Genomic DNA, 18,592 nt, shown 5'->3' with positions numbered 1-18,592 from the left:
GGACGGCAAGTGGTCAAGCGCATGGACCTCGGCGCAGTCATGGTATCGCTGAGGTTAAGTACAGAAGGGAGGGAAATCAAGTCTGAGGTTTCTGGATCTTTGGAGCACTGGCTTTCTCTGCCTTCCCTTAGAGATGCTCGCAGACACGGGAGGCTCTGATCCCTTCCCAGCCTCCTCTGCAGGACAATGGAACACGCTTGCCTCCCACAATCCCAGACTCACAGGGCACAACCTTGTGATCAAACAGTGCGAAGGTGGAAAATCTGATTCTAGATGACACGTTATCAACGTATGCAAAACAATGACGTCCCCTCGTCTGGCCCGGAGTCAGCAAGGCCGGCCGGCGTCAGTTCACGCCTTCCATTTGTTGGTTCCACTGCAGTTGCTAGTGAGTCTCCGCCCCGTGCCATTTCATGCTCAATATGCCAATGGTTGCTAAAAACGCACTGACCTGCCCAAAGAACCTACACATGCAGGCTGCCCCTCAGCCAGCACAGGAACTCCTGTTTGTTCATCAGAAACATCTAGAAGCTTCTTGCTGGCATTCAGGAGGGAGGGAAGTCATGCTGGCTTTACCAGTAAACACTTCGCACTGCTCCTGCAAGGCTAGATATAAGCTGCTTCCCAAACCGGGGCAGTGCCCCATCCACCCCACTGCCCAAGCCCAGCAGACACCTCATATCTATACCATCTGACTGTGTTTCAGGGAAAGCTGACAAATCCAAGGGGGTGGGTGGGTCTGACTGCTCCCCACCCAGGTGGCTCCTTGAGTTGGTCTCAAGCAGCCCTGAGTTCTGTTCACTAATTTTCCATTGATTGCACTGCTGCTGACATTAGTTAACTTTTGAAGACCAACCCAGCAGAAAGGAGCTGGGCCCTAAATTTCTTAATGAATTACTCTTTACCACGGGACACGGATTATGCCATGGAGCAGGCATATCATGACTGACAGAGCTGTCAGAAGGACAGGCAAAAGGAAACTGGCAAGCTTTAATTTCTCTGCAGAGAAATGAGAGGATCTTTGGGGATTAATCTCAGTATCAACATTGAGCCTCTGCCTCAGGGCAGCTGAGGAATTCAAAAGGAGCTGTGCCTGGATTTTGAGTGATGGAATCTGGCTCCAATTGCACAGCTGGCTTTGGTGTCTCACCTATTCAAATGAGGACGAGGCGTGCAGGTGAGGTTAGCAGCTCGGCAGGACAGGGACAGGCAGGTGGCGGCAGGGGAGTGGGAGAGAAGGCCAAGGTGCTCACAAAGTCACTCAGGGCAGAAGGGCCAGGCTAGCAGGACACTGTGACCTGCTGTTCTCCTAGCTGGCACTGGGGTGCAAAGGTGCCTGCCACGGGTAGTGCGTAACACCATCAGACAGAGCCCTTGTGTCCCTTTGGCTTTTCACATGAGGCACCAAGTTTGTCCCCTGGAGTCTGTGGCTCATCCTGTTACAGAGGCAGAGCTCAGAGGGTCTCCCTGTCCACTCAGGTTCAGGAGCTCCGCACCCTCCAGCTCTGTAGGGTCCCTGGCACAGTCTGGCCCTCACCCCTCCACAGCCAGTGCCAGCAGCCCCACGTCAGAGCCGTCTCCCTTCAATGTGGGGTTTTCTAAGGTCACTTGAGTAAAAGCATGATGTTATCTGTATTTCCAGAATACAGAAGACTCATACAACGTGGGGAGAAGACCCAGTGTGGGCATGTTCAGATTTACCAATTGGTTCATTTGTTTATACTTATTCTGTGAGCAGCTACCGGGTGCTGACCTCTGTGACACACACTACAGGGTGACGCTGATGGCACTGGGGCCTGGGGGTGTCGGGGCTGGCACTCAGCAGTCATCACAAGCAGACGTGCCAAGACCAGGATGCGGAAAGCAGGGGGTGATGGGGAACACAATGGGGACCATGGTCAGGGAGGCTTTGGGGAGGTGACACTGGTGCTGAGACCTGCAGCAGGGGTGGTGGGAGGGGCCGATGCCTGACGTTAGGCGGCAGGCTCCAAAGGTCTGGCCCAGAGGCTTCCTCTTCCTGCCCACCAGGTCAGTGTGTCCACCGCATCCTTCAGGGCTGTGGAGAGGACCAGGAGGTCCACTGACAATCACAGACCTCCCAGACTCACCCAAGCTCCAGGTGCAAACCCAGCGTGCACTCAGCATCTCGCTGAGGCCATCCTAGGTTGCATCTTCACACTTGGGATATGGAGGCCATAGTTTTCATGATCTTTCCCTCAAATCTGCTTTCAAGGAATAAAAGTCCACCCTGGGATATACGCAAATGTCTTTCATTGTGGTTTTAACCTGCACTTCCCTAGTGACTGGTGAGGCTGAGCACTTTCTCATGAGTTAGTGGCCAATCTGTGTATATGTCTTTGTGAAGAAAATGTGAGATGTCTTGTCCAGTTAATTACTGGACTGTTTGTCTTTTTATTATGGAGTTACAGGAGTCTTCATGTGCCCTGCTCAGAAGTCCTTTGTCAGATACATGTTTTGTAAAGATTTCTCTCATTCTGTGGTTTGCCATTCATTTTCTTAATGTCTTTTAATAAAGTTTATTAATAATTACTTTGTTTTTTATTTTAGTGTTATAAAAAATGTGTGCCTACCCAAATCAGAAAAATACTCTTCATGTTTTCTTCTAAGGGCTTTAGAGTTTCAGCTTCGCATTTAGGTATATGTTGTAGTTCAAACTAATTTTTGTGTAAGGTGTGAGGTCAAGGCATGGTAAATAATGTTTTTCTGAAAATGTTTATCCATGGAAGCTAAGTTATAGGGATGCAAAGACATAAGAATGACACAATAGACTCTGGGGACTCGGGGCAATGAATGGGAAGGGGTGAGGGATAAAAAACTACAAATCAGGTTCAAGGTACACTGCTCAGGTGATGGGTACACCAAAATCCCACAAACCACCACCAAAGAACCTACTCGTGTAGCCAAATAGCATTTGTTCCCCAGAAACCTAAGGAAATAAATAAATAAATTAGGAACAAATTTCTAACCATTAAAGTGATCTGAAAATGGAATGGAAAAAAAAGAAAATGGATATGCAGCTGCTCAGCACCATTAGTTGCCCATAATTTTTATTTCTGATGGCATCTTCCTCGGTCACTCAAGCTGGAGTGCAGTGGTATGATCTCAGCTCACTGCAACCTCTGCCTCCTGGGTTCAAGTGATTCACACGCCTTAGCCTCCTGAGTAGCTGGAATTACAGGTATGCGCCACCACGCTAGGCTATTTTTTGTATTTTTAGTAAAGACAGGGTCTTGCTATGTTGGCCAGGCTGGTCTTGAACTCCTGGCCTCAAGTGATTTGCCCACCACGGCCTCCCAAAGTGTTGGGATTACAGGCGTGAGCCACTATGCCTGGCCAACAAGATTTTCCTTTCCTTATTGATCTACTTTCTCAAAGTGTATCATTGGTCTTTCTCAAAGATACAAGAACTGCAAAAATGTGATTCTCTATTCTGTCCCAGTGATCTGAGTTTGGATCCTCATTGCAGTGTCTTGATTACCGTAGATTTGTAGGAAGTCTTGAAACCAGGTAATGTAAGTCCTACAAATTCATTCTTCTTTTTAAAGATTGTTTTCAATATTCTAGGCTCTTTACATTTGAAATAATTTTTCAATCATCTGTAATTTAAAAGTGTGACCGAACTGAATCCAGAGGGCAATCTGTGTAGAGGTGACCTCTCTGCAACACTGGCTCTTCAATAACTAATAAAGATCCTTTTACTTAAGTCTTCTTTAATTTCTTTCAGCCACGTTTTTATGCTGGTTAGCAGAGAGGCCTTGCATATCTTTTAATAATAATCTTTAATAATGCTAATGTTAAATACATAAAGTAATTGTTTTATAATTTACTCTAAATTTCATTATATAAAAATAGAATATATTTTATGTTACAATTATATCCTCAAGCTTCTTAAATTCACCTATTAGTTTTAATTATTTTCAACATTAAGATATTCTATATAATTATGTGATCTGAAAATAAATAGTTTTACTTATACCTTTCTGTCAATGTATTCCTTTTTTTTCCTTCCATTTTTACATAGAACTCTTTGTTTTAAATTATTGTTGTCTTGTAGAAACATATACCAGGCTCTGGCTTTTTAAACCAGTCTGCTAATCTGTGTCTTTTTATTTGAATCTCAAAACATTTACATTTAATGTAATTATCAATATGATTTGGTGTAAGTCTACCAACTTGTTACTTTTCCCATCTGTTTTTTGTTCCCCCTTTAGCCTGCCTTCTTTTACATGTTTTTTTTCCCTTTAAAAGAATTAGCATCCTATTTTATCTTTTCTGTTGGCCTATGAGCTATAGAGTCTGGTTATTCTTATTGGTATTCTAGGATTTTTAATATGCATTCTTAATTTACCAAAGCCTGCCCTCAAATAATATTACGCTTGTTCACAATAATGTAAGAAACTTATAACAATATATTTCCATTTCCCCAGTCTCATTTTTTGTGCTACTGTCATATATTTTCCTTCTATGTGTATGCAAAATACATCTTTATTAATTTTACCATGAACAGTTAATCATCTTTTAAAGAAAATAATAGAAAAATTTTCATACTTGTCCACATATTTTCTAGTTCTAGTGATGTTTATTTATCTGAAATTTGCTCAACTTATAGTTCCGCAATAGCTGTCTGGTTTCCCGTGGTTTACAAATGCATGTATGACTTCATAATCTGCAACAGACTCAACAGACTCCTAATCTGTCGACGCCCGGAATTCTTTCCCTGTATAGTTCCCCTTCTCCCATACTCCGCCCACAAATTCCAGCCAGCTGGAGCACTAGGGCACACCTGGCAGAATATCTGCAGCATCATTAGTTTAAAAGGCAAAAGCTTCAGAACCCAAATGTCTACTGACAGAAGGAAAGAAAACCAATTATGGTACATTAACGAGATGGAATTCCATATAGTAGTTACACAGTTACCCATTTCCACAGGATTCAATATACACAGGTTTCCTAAAAATGTTGATTGAAAGCAGCCAGTCACAGGTAGTCTTCAGTACTATCCCGTTCACTGAAAATATGAGATGTGACACGGAGGTGGGAGAAGGCAGTGTTGGGGATGGTCCATTTCTTCATTTGGCTGGCACACGTATGACTCTGTCCTTTATTATTTATACCTCATAAGTCAGTTTTGAATATCCCTTTGTCCAAAGTAAATATTTCATAATAAAAATAATGAAACCGCCGGGCGCAGTGGCTCACGCCTGTAATCTCAGCACTTTGGGAGGTCGAGGCGGGTGGATCACGAGGTTAAGAGATCGAGACCATCCTGGTCAACATGGTGAAACCCCGTCTCTACTAAAAATACAAAAAATTAGCTGGGCGTGGTGGCGCGTGCCTGTAATCCCGGCTACTCAGGAGGCTGAGGCAGGAGAATTGTCTGAACCCAGGAGGCGGAGGTTGTGGTGAGCCGAGATCGCGCCATTGCACTTCAGCCTGGGTAACAAGAGTGAAACTCCGTCTCAAAAAAAATAAATAAATAAAAATAAAAAAAATAAAAACATAAAAATAATGAAACCATCAACGTGCTCAACATTCACTCTGAATGAAACTTTTGAAACTGCTGCTCTTCTCATCTGATAAAGCATGATCACAAATGTATTTATTTAGATATTTTTCTTTTTTTTTTTTTCCTGACATTTAAATGTACAACCCGAGAGGGAAAAGGAAAGACCCAAGTATTTGGGGTCCCTGCCCTGAGTTCTGCGTATGGGCAGGGAAGGCCCGTTCAATGTTCACAATCAAGAGAAATCCAGGCCCAGGAACATTAAACAAGACTGTGAAAATGGGCTGACACTTTCTTCATTCATTCATTCATTCACTCATTCACTCATTCATTGTCACAGCACTGGCAGGCACTGCTCTGAGTGCTCAGACAGAGAAGAATGCTCTCCTGCCCCATTTCAGGAGCACATGCTGGCAGGGTACAAATGCCCCCCTCACCCCAGCCGTGCAGCAGCGATGACCATGGTTGAGTTGGGCACTGTTTAGCTGGGTGCTCTTTGCCCCTCCATTCCCATCACTTGCTGCCTTCCTAACTGTATCCACAGCATATCAGAGAATGCCTCCTAGTACTGAGGAAACAGCTCTGGTGGACTGAAGGATACAGCAGAGAGCCGGGTGCTGTGGGAGGGTTTAGGGAGGTGACCCAGTGGGCCCACAAGGCCGTGGGGGCTGTGTTGAGCCAGGAGGGGCTGAGGTTGGCTCCCCAGACCCCAGTGACCCCAGCCCCACCACACTCACCCTCTTGCAGCAGCCTATGTGGGCACACGCTTTGAACCTGTCATCCCACAGTATAGGAGTCCCAGCAAGCAGCCATTTATTGTGGCCTAGAGCTTAATAGTGAGTAGGGAGAAGAAATCACAGGTTAAAAAATGTTCTTTTCCCAGTTACAATATGAATCGGCTCCATTCCTTTCATGTAGAAAGACGACAAAATAAACACTCCTTCTGAACAGCTGTGAGGCTGTTCCAGCCACACTTCCTGTAACTGGTACACACAGCAGGCAGGGGCAGAGAGCAGGCGTCCTTAGGAGGTTCTGCTGGGTGCAAAGAGCAGCACTTCCTAGTAACGGCCCAGTCTTCCCCGAGTTCCAAAAGACCAGGTGGAGTCAGCTGTGCCGACTTGCTGTCACCGGGACTTTGGAGAAAAGACTCTCTTTGAAATAAGCAGGTATTTCCTTTGCTGAGTGTTTGGTGGCCTCATTTTACCCTCATTACATTTTATGCATTGTTACTACCATCCTCACTTTACAGAAAGATAATCAGAGGCTTGGAAAAGGTGTTATGGGCTGAACTGTGTTCTGCCAAAATTGGTGTGTTGAAGCCCAAACCCTCGGTGTTTCAACTGTGTTGGCAGACGGGGTCTCAAGAGGTGAGGAAAGGTCCATGGGCTGCTCAGGTGGCCCTAATCCGATCTCACTGGTGTCCTTACAGGAGGGGGAGATTATGAATAGAGACCAGAGGAGAGGCCATGTGAGGACACAGCAAGGGGACGGCCATTTGCAGGGCCAGCAGGGCGGCCTCAGAAGCCACCAACCCTGCCGCTTGGTCCTGGAATACCTTCCAGGCTCCAGAGCTGGGAAAGATTTCTGTTGAGTAAGGCCCCGGCCGGCAGCCCTTTGTTGTGGTGGTCTGCTCAGATCAGTGCAAAGGCTAAGAGTGTTTCCTGAGGTTGCTCCAGCTCGCACTGGGCAACCACACGGCACAGGCCAGCTAATGGCCCTGACACAGGAGTAGGGCCCACGTGGCGACAGTACGTCTGGGCATGCACAGGTTCTGACTCTAGACAGCCTGGGAAGGTGACATGCCTGATCAGAAGGTGACACCTGAGCGGGCACCTGGACCAGCTCTAGACATCCTGGGAAGGTGATGCGCCTGAGTGGAAGGTGACACACCTGCATGGGCAAACGGACCAGCTCTAGACATCCTGGGAAGGTGATATGCCTGGGTAGAAGGTGACACACCTGAGTGGGCACACGGACTAGCTCAAGATATCCCGGGAAGGTGACACTCACTAGGAGAGGGCAAAGGAAGGGTAGGAGGTATGTCTGGCTTCATCCCTCAGATGCTGGAAGACCCTCACTGTGCCCAGGTCGAGGTGAGAAGGTGAGGGGGTAAGTGATTGATCCATAGCTCCTCAGAGACACTCACTCTCGGATCCACTGTGCCAACCTGGAGGGAAAAATTGTGCTTTGAAACGGAGGGCAAGCAGGGCCAGGCCTGACCTCATTTCTCCGGGGCAGGGGCAGGAGGGCAGTGACTATGACCCACACTCAGCAGTGCGAGTCTCTAGCTCCCCTGGCTTTGGTTTTCCTCGCTATACAATAAGAGGGAGCTGCTGGATTCCACGGGGTTCCGACTCAAGGAGCCACCTCTCCAGGAGCACCGCTGCCTTTGCAGGCCGTCACCCCGTTCCAGGTCGAAGCCTAAAGCTCCCTGCGCGCATTCAGCATGTGGAGCAGAAGAGATGATCCCACCTTGTAGCTCTGGTCATGTAAATCACATTCATCTTTTATGGGACTAGAAGTCCTGGCCTAAAAACCGAGAGATTATCTCAGAGGCCAAACCAAAGTCGTGTCCCCACACTGGGGTCATGCTGTGGTCAGCTGGCTAACACAGAGAGAGCTTTGTGTGTCTCTTGCAGTGTGTGGGTTGACACCGAAACATCCTGGGGGCAAGGCCAGACTCCATTTCCAAAATCTCCACCAAGGCCAGCCCTGAAGAGCATGCAGGAGCTGTGGACCTGTCAACCCTGACACTGATAAGATCAGCTTTTTAAATATAAACTGGGCCGTTAATAATATTTAAATGTATTGCTTTCATACAAATAAACACCATCCCCCAATGAAATTTTCAAAAAGAATCCTGTTTTCTAGAAAAGGAAACAGGCATTACTGCTGCTCACTGTCCCCAGAGAAGTCACGGTCCCCGGCCAGGTGCGCGGCATGGAGAGACCTCCGCCGGCCAGCCGTGCGTGCGTCTAAGACGCAGGCTGTACCGTACATCAAAAGGTGTTAATGGTTTCAATATTTATCTGCTGCAGGGAAGCACTCTAAAAAGAAGACAGAAAAAAATTCTGCTAATGGCTGTGTCTTTGCCATTAAAATGAAAAGCTTAATGCATCTTATAATCAGAGGACAATTTGCAAATCATTAAGAGAAATGTAAAATTCCATTAAAATACAAATCAAGAGACTCTCCCTGGACTAATAATCTTTTTGATATTATTTTGCATTTCACCATTTCTGTTCCAATACCCAGGTCCCAGAAATGATCAGCCACTGAACACGGTATTTACCACAGCCTACTTCTTTAACGAGAGGCCCGGAGAAGGATGATCTGCTATTCAGAGCAGGTACTAATGAAGAATTCCATATATTCTGAAATTTAATTAAAACCCCAAAGATTTCAAATTAGATGCAATTTGAAATGCCTGGGGCAGAAATACATGCACTTGCGTGGCAAGGGTATCACACTGAAAGCTGATACCGTAATTGGTCTTGATGTATTTTTGTGTTGCTGGGCTGAAGCACAGAACTCATAACCATATAAAAATTCTCTGTAGAGTACCTGCTCATTGAAAATGCCATCACTCAGGTAGTCCTCTACTAAATTACCATGCTACTAAAATGCACAAAGTGATTCGGAGAGCGGAGCGGCACAGCTGGCCGACGCCGCCAATGAGTTATGCATGCGTCAACGCGGCCTTTTTTCTTAGTAAAATATGCTCAGTTGAATATTAAAATATAATTGGCATTCAACCTAAGTAGCTTAAACCATTTTGTTATCTTCTTTTAAACCGATTTGGCTCCTCCACAGTTATTTTCAAGGATGCGATTCACAAACTAATGATACCATCATCTTCAGCTGGATTTGGGCTGTTTCACATTTGTCATAAATAGGTGCGGTTTCTACAGCCTTCTAGGGATAGCCTTTCATATTAGCTGCTCTTGAACATCAAAGGCCCAATTCTTGGGGAGAAGGGGGGGGATGTGCCATTTCTGTTGGTTCTTGCATATTTTATTCTGAAAAGAGGAAGAGATGCGAATTTTCTATGAAAAGTCGGTGTCTTGGGCAAGCAGGAAGTCCTTACGTGTCTCCTGAGCCCAGTTGCTAGGTCTTCCTAAAACCATCTGAGTAAGGCAAGGCTGAAGAGAAAATCAGGCTATTGGGCAGGTGGGGGATGACGGAGGCCAGTCCAGAAAGGAATGTGCATTTTTTTTAAAAAGCAGTCAGTGTGTGCACACACACCCACACGTGGAAGGCTATGGTCAGGTCCCTTTTCTTACACAATATGTGTTTGTGCAATGATTAACAACAGTTCTCAAGGAAAAAAAGGAGTTGTCATAGTAACAGCTGCACTGTCTATGTTTACGCTGGCGGAGAGCATGGGCTCACCAGAGCGGCTGCTTCCTGGCTGTTCCCAATACTTAACCTTAGGATTTGGAGGGCAGAGAAAGCCTGATCCGAACTTAACTGAGGCAAGTATTTAAGACTTTCGAAAAAGGACTTTCTTTTCCTCTATTTCGTGTTTCAATTTACTTCCTCAGGAGAAACTTCTCATCGGGAATGGAAACGTGCCGCAGAGCGGGGAGACGCCCCAGCTGAGCCTCAGGAAGTCTGCCGTCTGGAGGACGCTCCCATCTCCACGCGGCCTCGGAAGCTATCCCGACGGCTGCACACCTCAACAGGAGGGAGGGCTTCCCTCTATGTAAATATTTGCTTTTTCCATTCTGACACATGAAACAACATCTGAAGAGGGACAGAGACTCATGAATCTTACATTCTGAGTCAGCCTGAACATAAGGATTGCAGGCAAAAACCACGTGTGGGAAAGCATTTACGCTGTCATCGTTTTCACACTTATGGCTCCTGCGGTAGGTTTTTGCCATTACCACTATTAATGTCATACCAATATTTACATATTTAATGTATTGATAACAGTCAGTTATTTGTACATTATTGAAATATCATTTTCTCTATCCACACAGGTAGTAGAGATAATTCCACTTATTATTGCTAGAATTATTTCAAAATGCACTAACATTACCTGTTAAATATGAATGTATATTTTATGACAACAAAATAGATTAAGGTAAACATTCTCTTTTGGAGCAGCACATGCCCCACTAATGACTACAGTGGAAATAGAAATTTAAAAAAATATGTAAGTGAAAAATGTTTCCTACTTAAAAACACAGAAAATTCCTATTTTTCAAAGCCCATTTAAAAATAAAAATTATTAAAGAAAGCAATAATGCAATTTACATTTCCTCATGACAGAAACCTGGCTACTTCTGCTTTTTGAGAAGTCCGTTCAAGGCCAACGTCAGAACACTGCCGACAATCCTTCTAAAGGCATTCGTGTGATTAATATGACTTAATTTTTAATAGAAGCCATCACTGATTTACTGTTTAATTACTTCACCAAAGTTACATTTTAATGTGAATATTTTCCCACAAAAGCAGCACTCACAATAATTTTAAATATTGCAAGTCCTGTTTCTTGTAATAGAGACCCTAGTTATGTCCAATAGGTTTGAAAGTAGCTGACTCTTGGCCAGGTGCGGTGGCTCACGCCTGTAATCCCAGCACTTTGGGAGGCGGAGGCGGGTGGATCACCTGAGGTCAGGAGTTCAAGACCAGCCTGGCCAACATGGTGAAACCCCTGTCTCTACTAAAAATACAAAAAAATTAGCTGAGTGTGGTGGCGAGTGCCTGTAATCCCAGCTACTCGGGAGGCTGAGGCAGGAGAATCACTTGAACCTGGGAAGCAGAGGGTGCAGTGAGCTGAGATTGCCCCACTGCACTCCAGCCTGGGTGACAGAGTAAAACTCCATCTTAAAAAAAAAAAAAAAAAAAAAAGAAAGTGGTTGACTTTCAAACAGTCCTCTTGGTTACCTCTCAGGCTTAGTAAATGCTCTGTGTGGCCCAGCAGCCATGAGTGAAGGCTGCTTCCTTTTACCCTGACTCATGGAAACCTCTTACATTCAGGACGAAACTGTCACCCAACTATGCTTCTGTTACAGGCACTGTGGTATTGCTGATTAGTCAGAGAGCTCCTGGCACACAGACACCCTGAGTTTCCTGGGATTCAGCAGGCCGTGGTTCTGTTCCAGTCACCGCCAGCAGACCAGGAGCCGAGCCCCTTTCCTAGGAGAAGAGTGGCATTTCCTCAACAGCAAAACACTCCTTCAAGGGACATGACACAGTTTTTAAGTCTCAAACAAAAATAGTTATTAAATGAGAATGTCAGGCTTAGTATAGAGTAAAGCACACAGCAGAAGCATTCATAAGAGCTGCATCCGTTTTGATAAATTCCTTTAGAACGACAATTCTCAGAAACGGGGCATGAGCATGGGTCTGCCCATGCTAAGGTTTCAGTGTATCCTGGGGAAGGGTAAGAAGTATAAACATTTGCAGGTAGAATATTATGAATGAGATTTCTAGAGGATTCTGATACACACTCCCTCCAACACCACTGGATGAATTAAGATCTAAGGGTCACTTGAAAAAGGGACTCACTTGAATAAATCACAGTTGAAAGTTTAAAAACTATCTCCTAGCCCAAGATGTTGTTCACAGTATAAAGAATAAGAAAGTCCTCATGACAACTGCTAGGTAGGAAACTGCATAATAAAACACGAGAAAATGAACTAAGACACAATCTGAACCTCAGGTTCTTTGGTCCATGAAATTCACCAACATGCCGGAGTGTAGCTGGTCAGTCCAGCTCAGAAGCTGAGAGTGACGTGCTCCACTGTTACTGCGCTGGCCTGGACAGGCAGTCCACAGGGGCAGTCCAAGCAGGCGGAGCCCAGGCAAACCAGGAGAGCTTGGGTGCCTGGGGGCTCTGTGGGGGTGCCTTGGGGCTCTGTGGCCATGCCCTGCTGAAATGAGGCTTTTAGATGCTGGGGGCTGGGAGCCCCCAATCTGGAGTGGCCTTCAACAACATTCTGGATTATCTGACATTCTTGTTCTGCTGAGGGGCTGGAGGTGATGTAGCTATAAACATGAGCCAGGACAGGTGATGGGAACCACATCAGTGGGGGCTTCCCACGAAAGCCAGGCCGTGTGCTGGCAGGTGAGACCCTGGGAACTAGTGGCATGCGCCTCCAGGCAGCTCTGAAAGGGAAGGCCATCAGTGGGGATCTGGTCTTCTGCACCCACAAGGGGATAGGTTCCTTGGGGCTGGGCTGGTATAAGTAAAAGTCCCCAGAGCAGAAGACCCCTCCTCACCTCTGTCCCCACCAGCGCTCCCTCTACCCTTGTATTATACACTCCTTTACTTTCACTGATCCCTGGCCTATTTTGTTTTTAAACATTCCAGCTTCTCTCTGTGTGTCAAGTTTCTGGATCACAGAAATGCACTGGGCTTTCCTCTCCGCGGTAGAAATGATGAGCGGTCCTGGTCGTGGCCCCTGGTACTCACTGCAGACACCCAACAATCCCACCGGCCACCTGGAAATCTGTGGGCCTGCCACCCCCTCTCAGCTGCAGATTGGGCCTTCTTTTCACTTTTCCCAGCGAAGGTTCCAGAAGACCATAGACTTTGATTTCTACATTTGCTGTCCCAGAAAAGGAGCACAACAGCTCTAAGGCTGAGAGACTTACATTTTCACCAGCTGTTTCTTTCCACTTAAGTGCGGTGCTGTTAGCCTCTAATCAATAAACGGGCATCGGAAGGAGGTTTACAAACCATCCACCAGGTCAAATCTGAGCACGGTCAGTCACGTCTAGGAGCCCTCATTCCAAATCAAGGAGAGCAGTGCTGCAAATGCAGCTCCTACTTTATTCTCTTCTAATTGGTTATTTTTTTTTAAGTTCATGGAAAGTATTGGTACAAAGTGCCTGAAAGGACAAAGCCTGCATGCTGCCATGATCTATGTGGAAGCCACAAGAAAAACATGCCCTCTTAGCTGCAGAAAAACTCAGGCTGGAACACACCTGATAAGGCACAGCTTAAGAACACCAAAACGGGCCCTGGGTCCTTCGGGTGAGGAACGCTAACGTGCCTCTTTCCAGGAAAACTGCCTGCTTGGGCGCCCATCAGGGGCAGGCTTTTTCCCGGATGTGAGAAGGAAGCAGAATGGGGTGGTAGGGGCTGGATGAGCCTTTGCTTGGCTCTACAAGAAGGATTTCTAATCTTACAGGGCTGGCTCCGGTGAGGACCCGGGTAACGCTGCTGCTCTCCTCTCCTCCCCTCCCTCACCATCCTCTCCTGGGACGTGCGCCTTCCAGGACTCATGCGGTCCCCACTGGAAGCACCAGCAAAGAGGGACCATCTTACAGGGCACGGTGGGAACACGGTGAGCTCACCCTGAAGGGCCTTTCCCTTAACTCTGGGGCAGGGCTTCTGTTAGAGGCTCTTTTGAAATGAGGAGTTCAATGGAGACACAAAAATACAAAACCATGAATCTTTTCTGAGACTCTGTAACAGAAGTTAAATAGAAGTTACAGAAACTTACTTCTAACAGCAGGTATGAAAAAATGGAGATTTTACTGCTGTCATGCAACTGGATTTCATAGCTGTAAGCCAATAGCTGTGACGAAGGAATTATTAAAGTGTTAAATATTTCATTTAAAAGGGAACATTGCAGTCACTTTACAAAGAAAACTCAGAACTCGTCTGTTGAAAGCCTTCATCTGTGAGAAGGCCAAGGTCCCCGCTAGGTTTCCCACAGCCTCTTGTGGGCAGCCCCGAGCCTGGTCCCACCGTGGCAGGAGCAGAAAGGCCCCGGCCACAGGCCCTCCCTCAGCAGCCCGGGGTCAGCCACACCTGCTGGCCGGGTCTCGGTGGGTGGGAGGCTCAGGGACCGGAGGACATGTCCAAGAGGGTTCTGTATCTGAAAGTCCATCCTCACTCTCTGCAGGTCTGCTTTTCTTGAACTCATTATAAAAAGCGACTTTTGGCAAACCAGGGTGGAAAGAATTTCTTGTTCTAACTGAGCTGGCTGCTGACCTCTACGGCTTCTCCAGGAGGCATCTTAAATAAATAAACACGCAGAAATCAGGGAGTGTTCAGAGAAAAGTTTAACTGATATTTCATTATAAAAGAAAAAAGTAAGACTGTATTTCAAAAATAATGGCTTCATTAAGTATTTCTTGAGGAAAAATGAATGAGAAATAAATACAAAGCTGACCCTTGTGAGAGGCTTATGGGGGAAAAATGACCTCCCTGAAAAGCTGTGCTGGGTGACAAGATGCGAGCTCTCGGTCACAGAGTAGCTAGCAAATGGATTTTGTTGACACTTTAAAGAACACCAGAAAAGCAAACCAAAAAAGCCAAAAAACCCAAAACCAAGACAACTTTGACTAATTTCATTTTAGGAAATGAGCTGACTTAAACAGCACTCAAGGGAAATCAGAATACGGTTCATTGGACAGGTCAGCTCTGCCCCTCATCTGTGCAGCAGGACAAGGAGGCTTCCTTCCAGAGCTGCCGGGCCTCCCACTGGGAAATCCTACCTGTCTTGACCTCACAATGAGGCAGCCCCGGGGACCTCCAGACACCTGGTCGGAAAAGGCAGCTTCACTGTCCCTTGGCAGACATGCCCCGACAGCCACCTAGTTACTAACCTGTCTTTCTGTCTTTGGAAATTCCCCAAGATAAGAAGTTGAACCACCTGAAATTTTTAGTATTTGATTAAGTTTTAACCTCAAAAATAGCAATTTCATATGGTTCAACATAATGCATATTTTTGTGGTTAGCCTTAAAAAAAAAAATCAAGAAAAGCATGTTCATTGCAGAGAGAAATCCTGGAAAGGCGAGGTGGTACGGTGAAGAGGCGGTGTGCAGGAGAGAGGGTCTTCGTGTGGCAGGACAGGCCTGGGGATGGGGCGAGAGCTTGGTACTGTGCGGCCCGGACTTTGACAAGCCGGGGCTTCAGAAAGAAAGGGTGGATGTGTTGGAGCTCAAGGTTGAGCTCAAATACAATCTCATTTTAAAGAACAGATTGAAATAGATAAACCTGGTCTAAATCTCAGAAGTGGGAATATGGTGAAAAATGATATGCAAAAAGTATGTTAAACATATACAAAAATTAACATGCACAGAAAAGGGAATTGGCCAAGGAAACATTCATTCCACGTTACAATGGACCCGTTCCTCTCAGTCAGCAAAGCAAGTTGATTTCTATGACTCCACAGCTTCCACAGGGCTCTGAGAGGTCGGAAGACTTTTCCCCTAAAGACCTACCCCCTCACTGTTGATTTCACTGGTGTTATGAGATACCAACTGGACAGAGACCAAACCAAACTCATCCGGACAGAAAGGAGCACATCCACGTCTGGGAGAACCAACTAACTCCCTGTTAGCAACCATCCACCATCCACCTCCCCTTCTTCAAACAGTAAAATCTGCACACTGGCCCCTGCCCAGGAGTCAATGGTTGAGCTAGATGTTAAAGACCTGGCTTGCACATGCTGTGGAGGGGACTCGCAGCCCCCACCGCAACCACTAACCATTGCAGGCAGACCTGGTGCAGGGGACTCCAGCCCCCACCCCAGAGAGAAGACCCCGGAGCTCAGCACCCTGGGCCTACAGCCAGCCTCAGAGTTCCCGGAACACCGAGAGAAGGATGTGAGAGGCTGGCACACTCCCACCCCAGAACTTTGCTGAAGTGGACCTCATCCCAGCTGGAGGTACTGCACTGTAGGGCTTTCCAAGAGGGGCGGGGCCGTGGGGTAGCCAGACAGCCTTTCTCAGTATCCTAGTGGCTACTTTGAGGTCTTCCTGGTCACCAAGACCTATCATGACCTGCCGGCCCAGGAAGCAGCCTGGCCTGTTGTGGGCTGAAAGTCAGGGAGGCAGGGGTAAGCGCAGCCAATCCCAACTCTCTTTAAGCAGTAGGGGCTTGACCGAGGAGCCCCAGGCGTGCGTCTGTCCTCGGGTCTAGGAGCAGCAAACACTGCCGTGGGCAGAAGTAAGGGCGGAGAGGCTCACTGGGGCTCAGCGCTTGCGGGGGTGGTTTGGGGACTGATTACTCCTAGTGACACCCTCCTTGCTGGCCACCCCTGTCCCGGAGTACCTGTCACTGCTGCGGAAGAACCTCCTGCGGTTCTTCCTGGCCTGCCTGTGCGCATATTGCTGTCTGGACCCTGGTGAGACCAGGCCAGCAGGGTCTAGCCCCACGGGCAGGACCACTATATGACCTGGAGAACACTCAGGATTTTCATGCAACTTTTCCCTTTAAGTTTTTCATGATGTTATACAACAAGCCTCAGGTGACTTTCAGGAGTTTGCGGGCTCGTTCTCCCAGCCTCCATCCGATTACACAGAAACCTCCTGGCCTGGTTCTACCAGAGAACTCTTCTGTCCTGAGCGCTTACACTGCAGCTCAGGTTTGAGGAGGAAAAAAGCCTGCTGGGCAGTTCTGCAGCCTTGCTCCTCCTAGCAGGCTCCTCCTGGCAAACAGAGGTTGTACAGAGAAGAGTTCCCCACTCTAAGATCCCCAAGCCCAACTTTAACAAACAAAACCAATCTCTGACTTCCTTGCGCATGCAGCAACAGCCTGCCCTGTGCCCGGCCTGTCACGTGCACAGTAAGCAGGTCCCCCACACCGTCAGCCTGGCTCGCTGGCTCCTGGTGCTGGGTAGAGGTGGGCCCCTAGCAGGCGGCGGCCCAGAAGGCTTGGCAGTGCCTTTGTCCTGGCAGTGACCCACTGGTGGGCACAGATGATGAGAGGCTTCTTGGATGTCTTTGGTTCCAGGCAAAGGCCCACCCACTCTAGCTTCCCACGCGCCCATCCCAGAGACCCCACTGAACCCTTCTGGAGACAGTTGTAGACGATTCAGAGGACAGCACCGTGCCCAGTTCATTACAGCTGCATGGCTTCAGTTCATTGTGCACAAAACACGCTCATGGCTTCATCTGTTTGCTTGTCTGACTTTGTTAGGGAACTTGGGTATTAGCCCAACCTTCAGGGGCTTCTCCACCTGCTTCCCCTGAAAACTTCCCTCCGTTTTCAAGTTTGTTTTGTGCTGAGAAGCACAGCAGCAATGAGAATACCACTAAACTTACCCAGCAAATCCCATTTGAAATTCCAAACTGCTTTAAATTCACCACATCTAAAATCTCAAGGTAATTTTCCCTTTAAGAATATACATGGGTAAAACTATAGACATCACATAGGAACATACACCCATTTATACAAAAATGATTATGAAAATATCACTATGCAAAGTACATTTCTGATATGTGTCTAGAATGACTTAAGTTGCTGTGATTAACTTCTGTACTGAGCAGAGTTAAACCAAAGCTTTAAAAGAAATACCTGGGAAATGTTTTAGGTTACCACAAGCTGTAAGCAGGCTATATACAGGTAAGTTCTCAGGCCATCTCTTAAGACAGCATATGTCTAATTATGGTTTGAGAAATTAAAAGTAAAACTCATCCCAGGGGATCTCAGGCTGCTACCTGCTATGATGTAAGTGTCACCAACTGAGTGCATGGGAGTGGCTGCGTGTCCACGCACAGTCTCCTTTTCTGTGCTGTTGGCAAGCAGGTACTTTTAGCTCACAATAACCTTATTGAAAAATTTACTGCCATTCAGATGTGTTCCTATTTAAACCTTTCAGCCAGTGAGAGTCAAGAGTTGATCTGCATGCATCATTTTTATGGCCTTGCCAAGAATTATGCAACCCTGTGCCAAAACTAACACCGCGCTGGAGTGGGTGGAGGCGGTGGAGCCCGGTGCCTCCAACTCGGCCACATGCTGTCTCTGCTTCGCTGATGTAAAAATACCGAGCTGGTGTACTCAATAAAGTGAGCTGTGATGTCAGAGATTGTGAGTAAGTCAAACTCCGAAAAGGACACCTCGCAGATGGCTGAGTCACCGACCTTGCTGGAAAACGGGGTGGTGAAGAGCCGGCACGGGGAGCTCCTCGATGGCCTCTGGCTGCTGGAAATAGGCATTCAGCCAGGCTGCGCACTGCTTCAGGGGCTCGGGACCTCTGAGAACCTCAGCAGGGGCTGGGACCTCCATGGCACTGCAAAAGTGAGAACAGGGGCTTAGTAAACCTCTGGGCCCTGCCTCCACACATCGCAAAAGCAAACACCTACTGCCTCTAAAC

General features: G+C 46.9%; 1 protein-coding gene across 12 annotated transcripts in view; it reads right to left on the bottom strand.

Moving 5' to 3' along the window:
- Window positions 1–18,592, bottom strand: part of MGMT (O-6-methylguanine-DNA methyltransferase) — a 303,204-nt gene that overhangs the window by 54,271 nt on the left and 230,341 nt on the right. For 11 of the 12 annotated variants that reach the window (XR_013524454.1, XR_013524453.1, XR_013524455.1 and 8 more), the window contains one exon: window positions 18,360–18,508. The exons of the other annotated variant lie outside the window; for it this stretch is intronic. Coding sequence is in view for 5 of the 11 variants with exons in the window: in XM_078344099.1 (XP_078200225.1) it covers window positions 18,360–18,508 (149 nt within the window). In the remaining 6 variants the exon portion in view is untranslated. The remainder of the gene's footprint in view (window positions 1–18,359; window positions 18,509–18,592) is intronic. 12 annotated transcript variants of the gene reach the window in all.

This window comes from Callithrix jacchus, chromosome 12, assembly GCF_049354715.1.
Source record: "Callithrix jacchus isolate 240 chromosome 12, calJac240_pri, whole genome shotgun sequence".
NCBI classification, from domain to species: Eukaryota; Metazoa; Chordata; class Mammalia; order Primates; family Cebidae; genus Callithrix; species Callithrix jacchus.
Note: the sequence above shows the minus strand (reverse complement) of the source record. Positions and strands in the feature narration are given on the sequence as shown.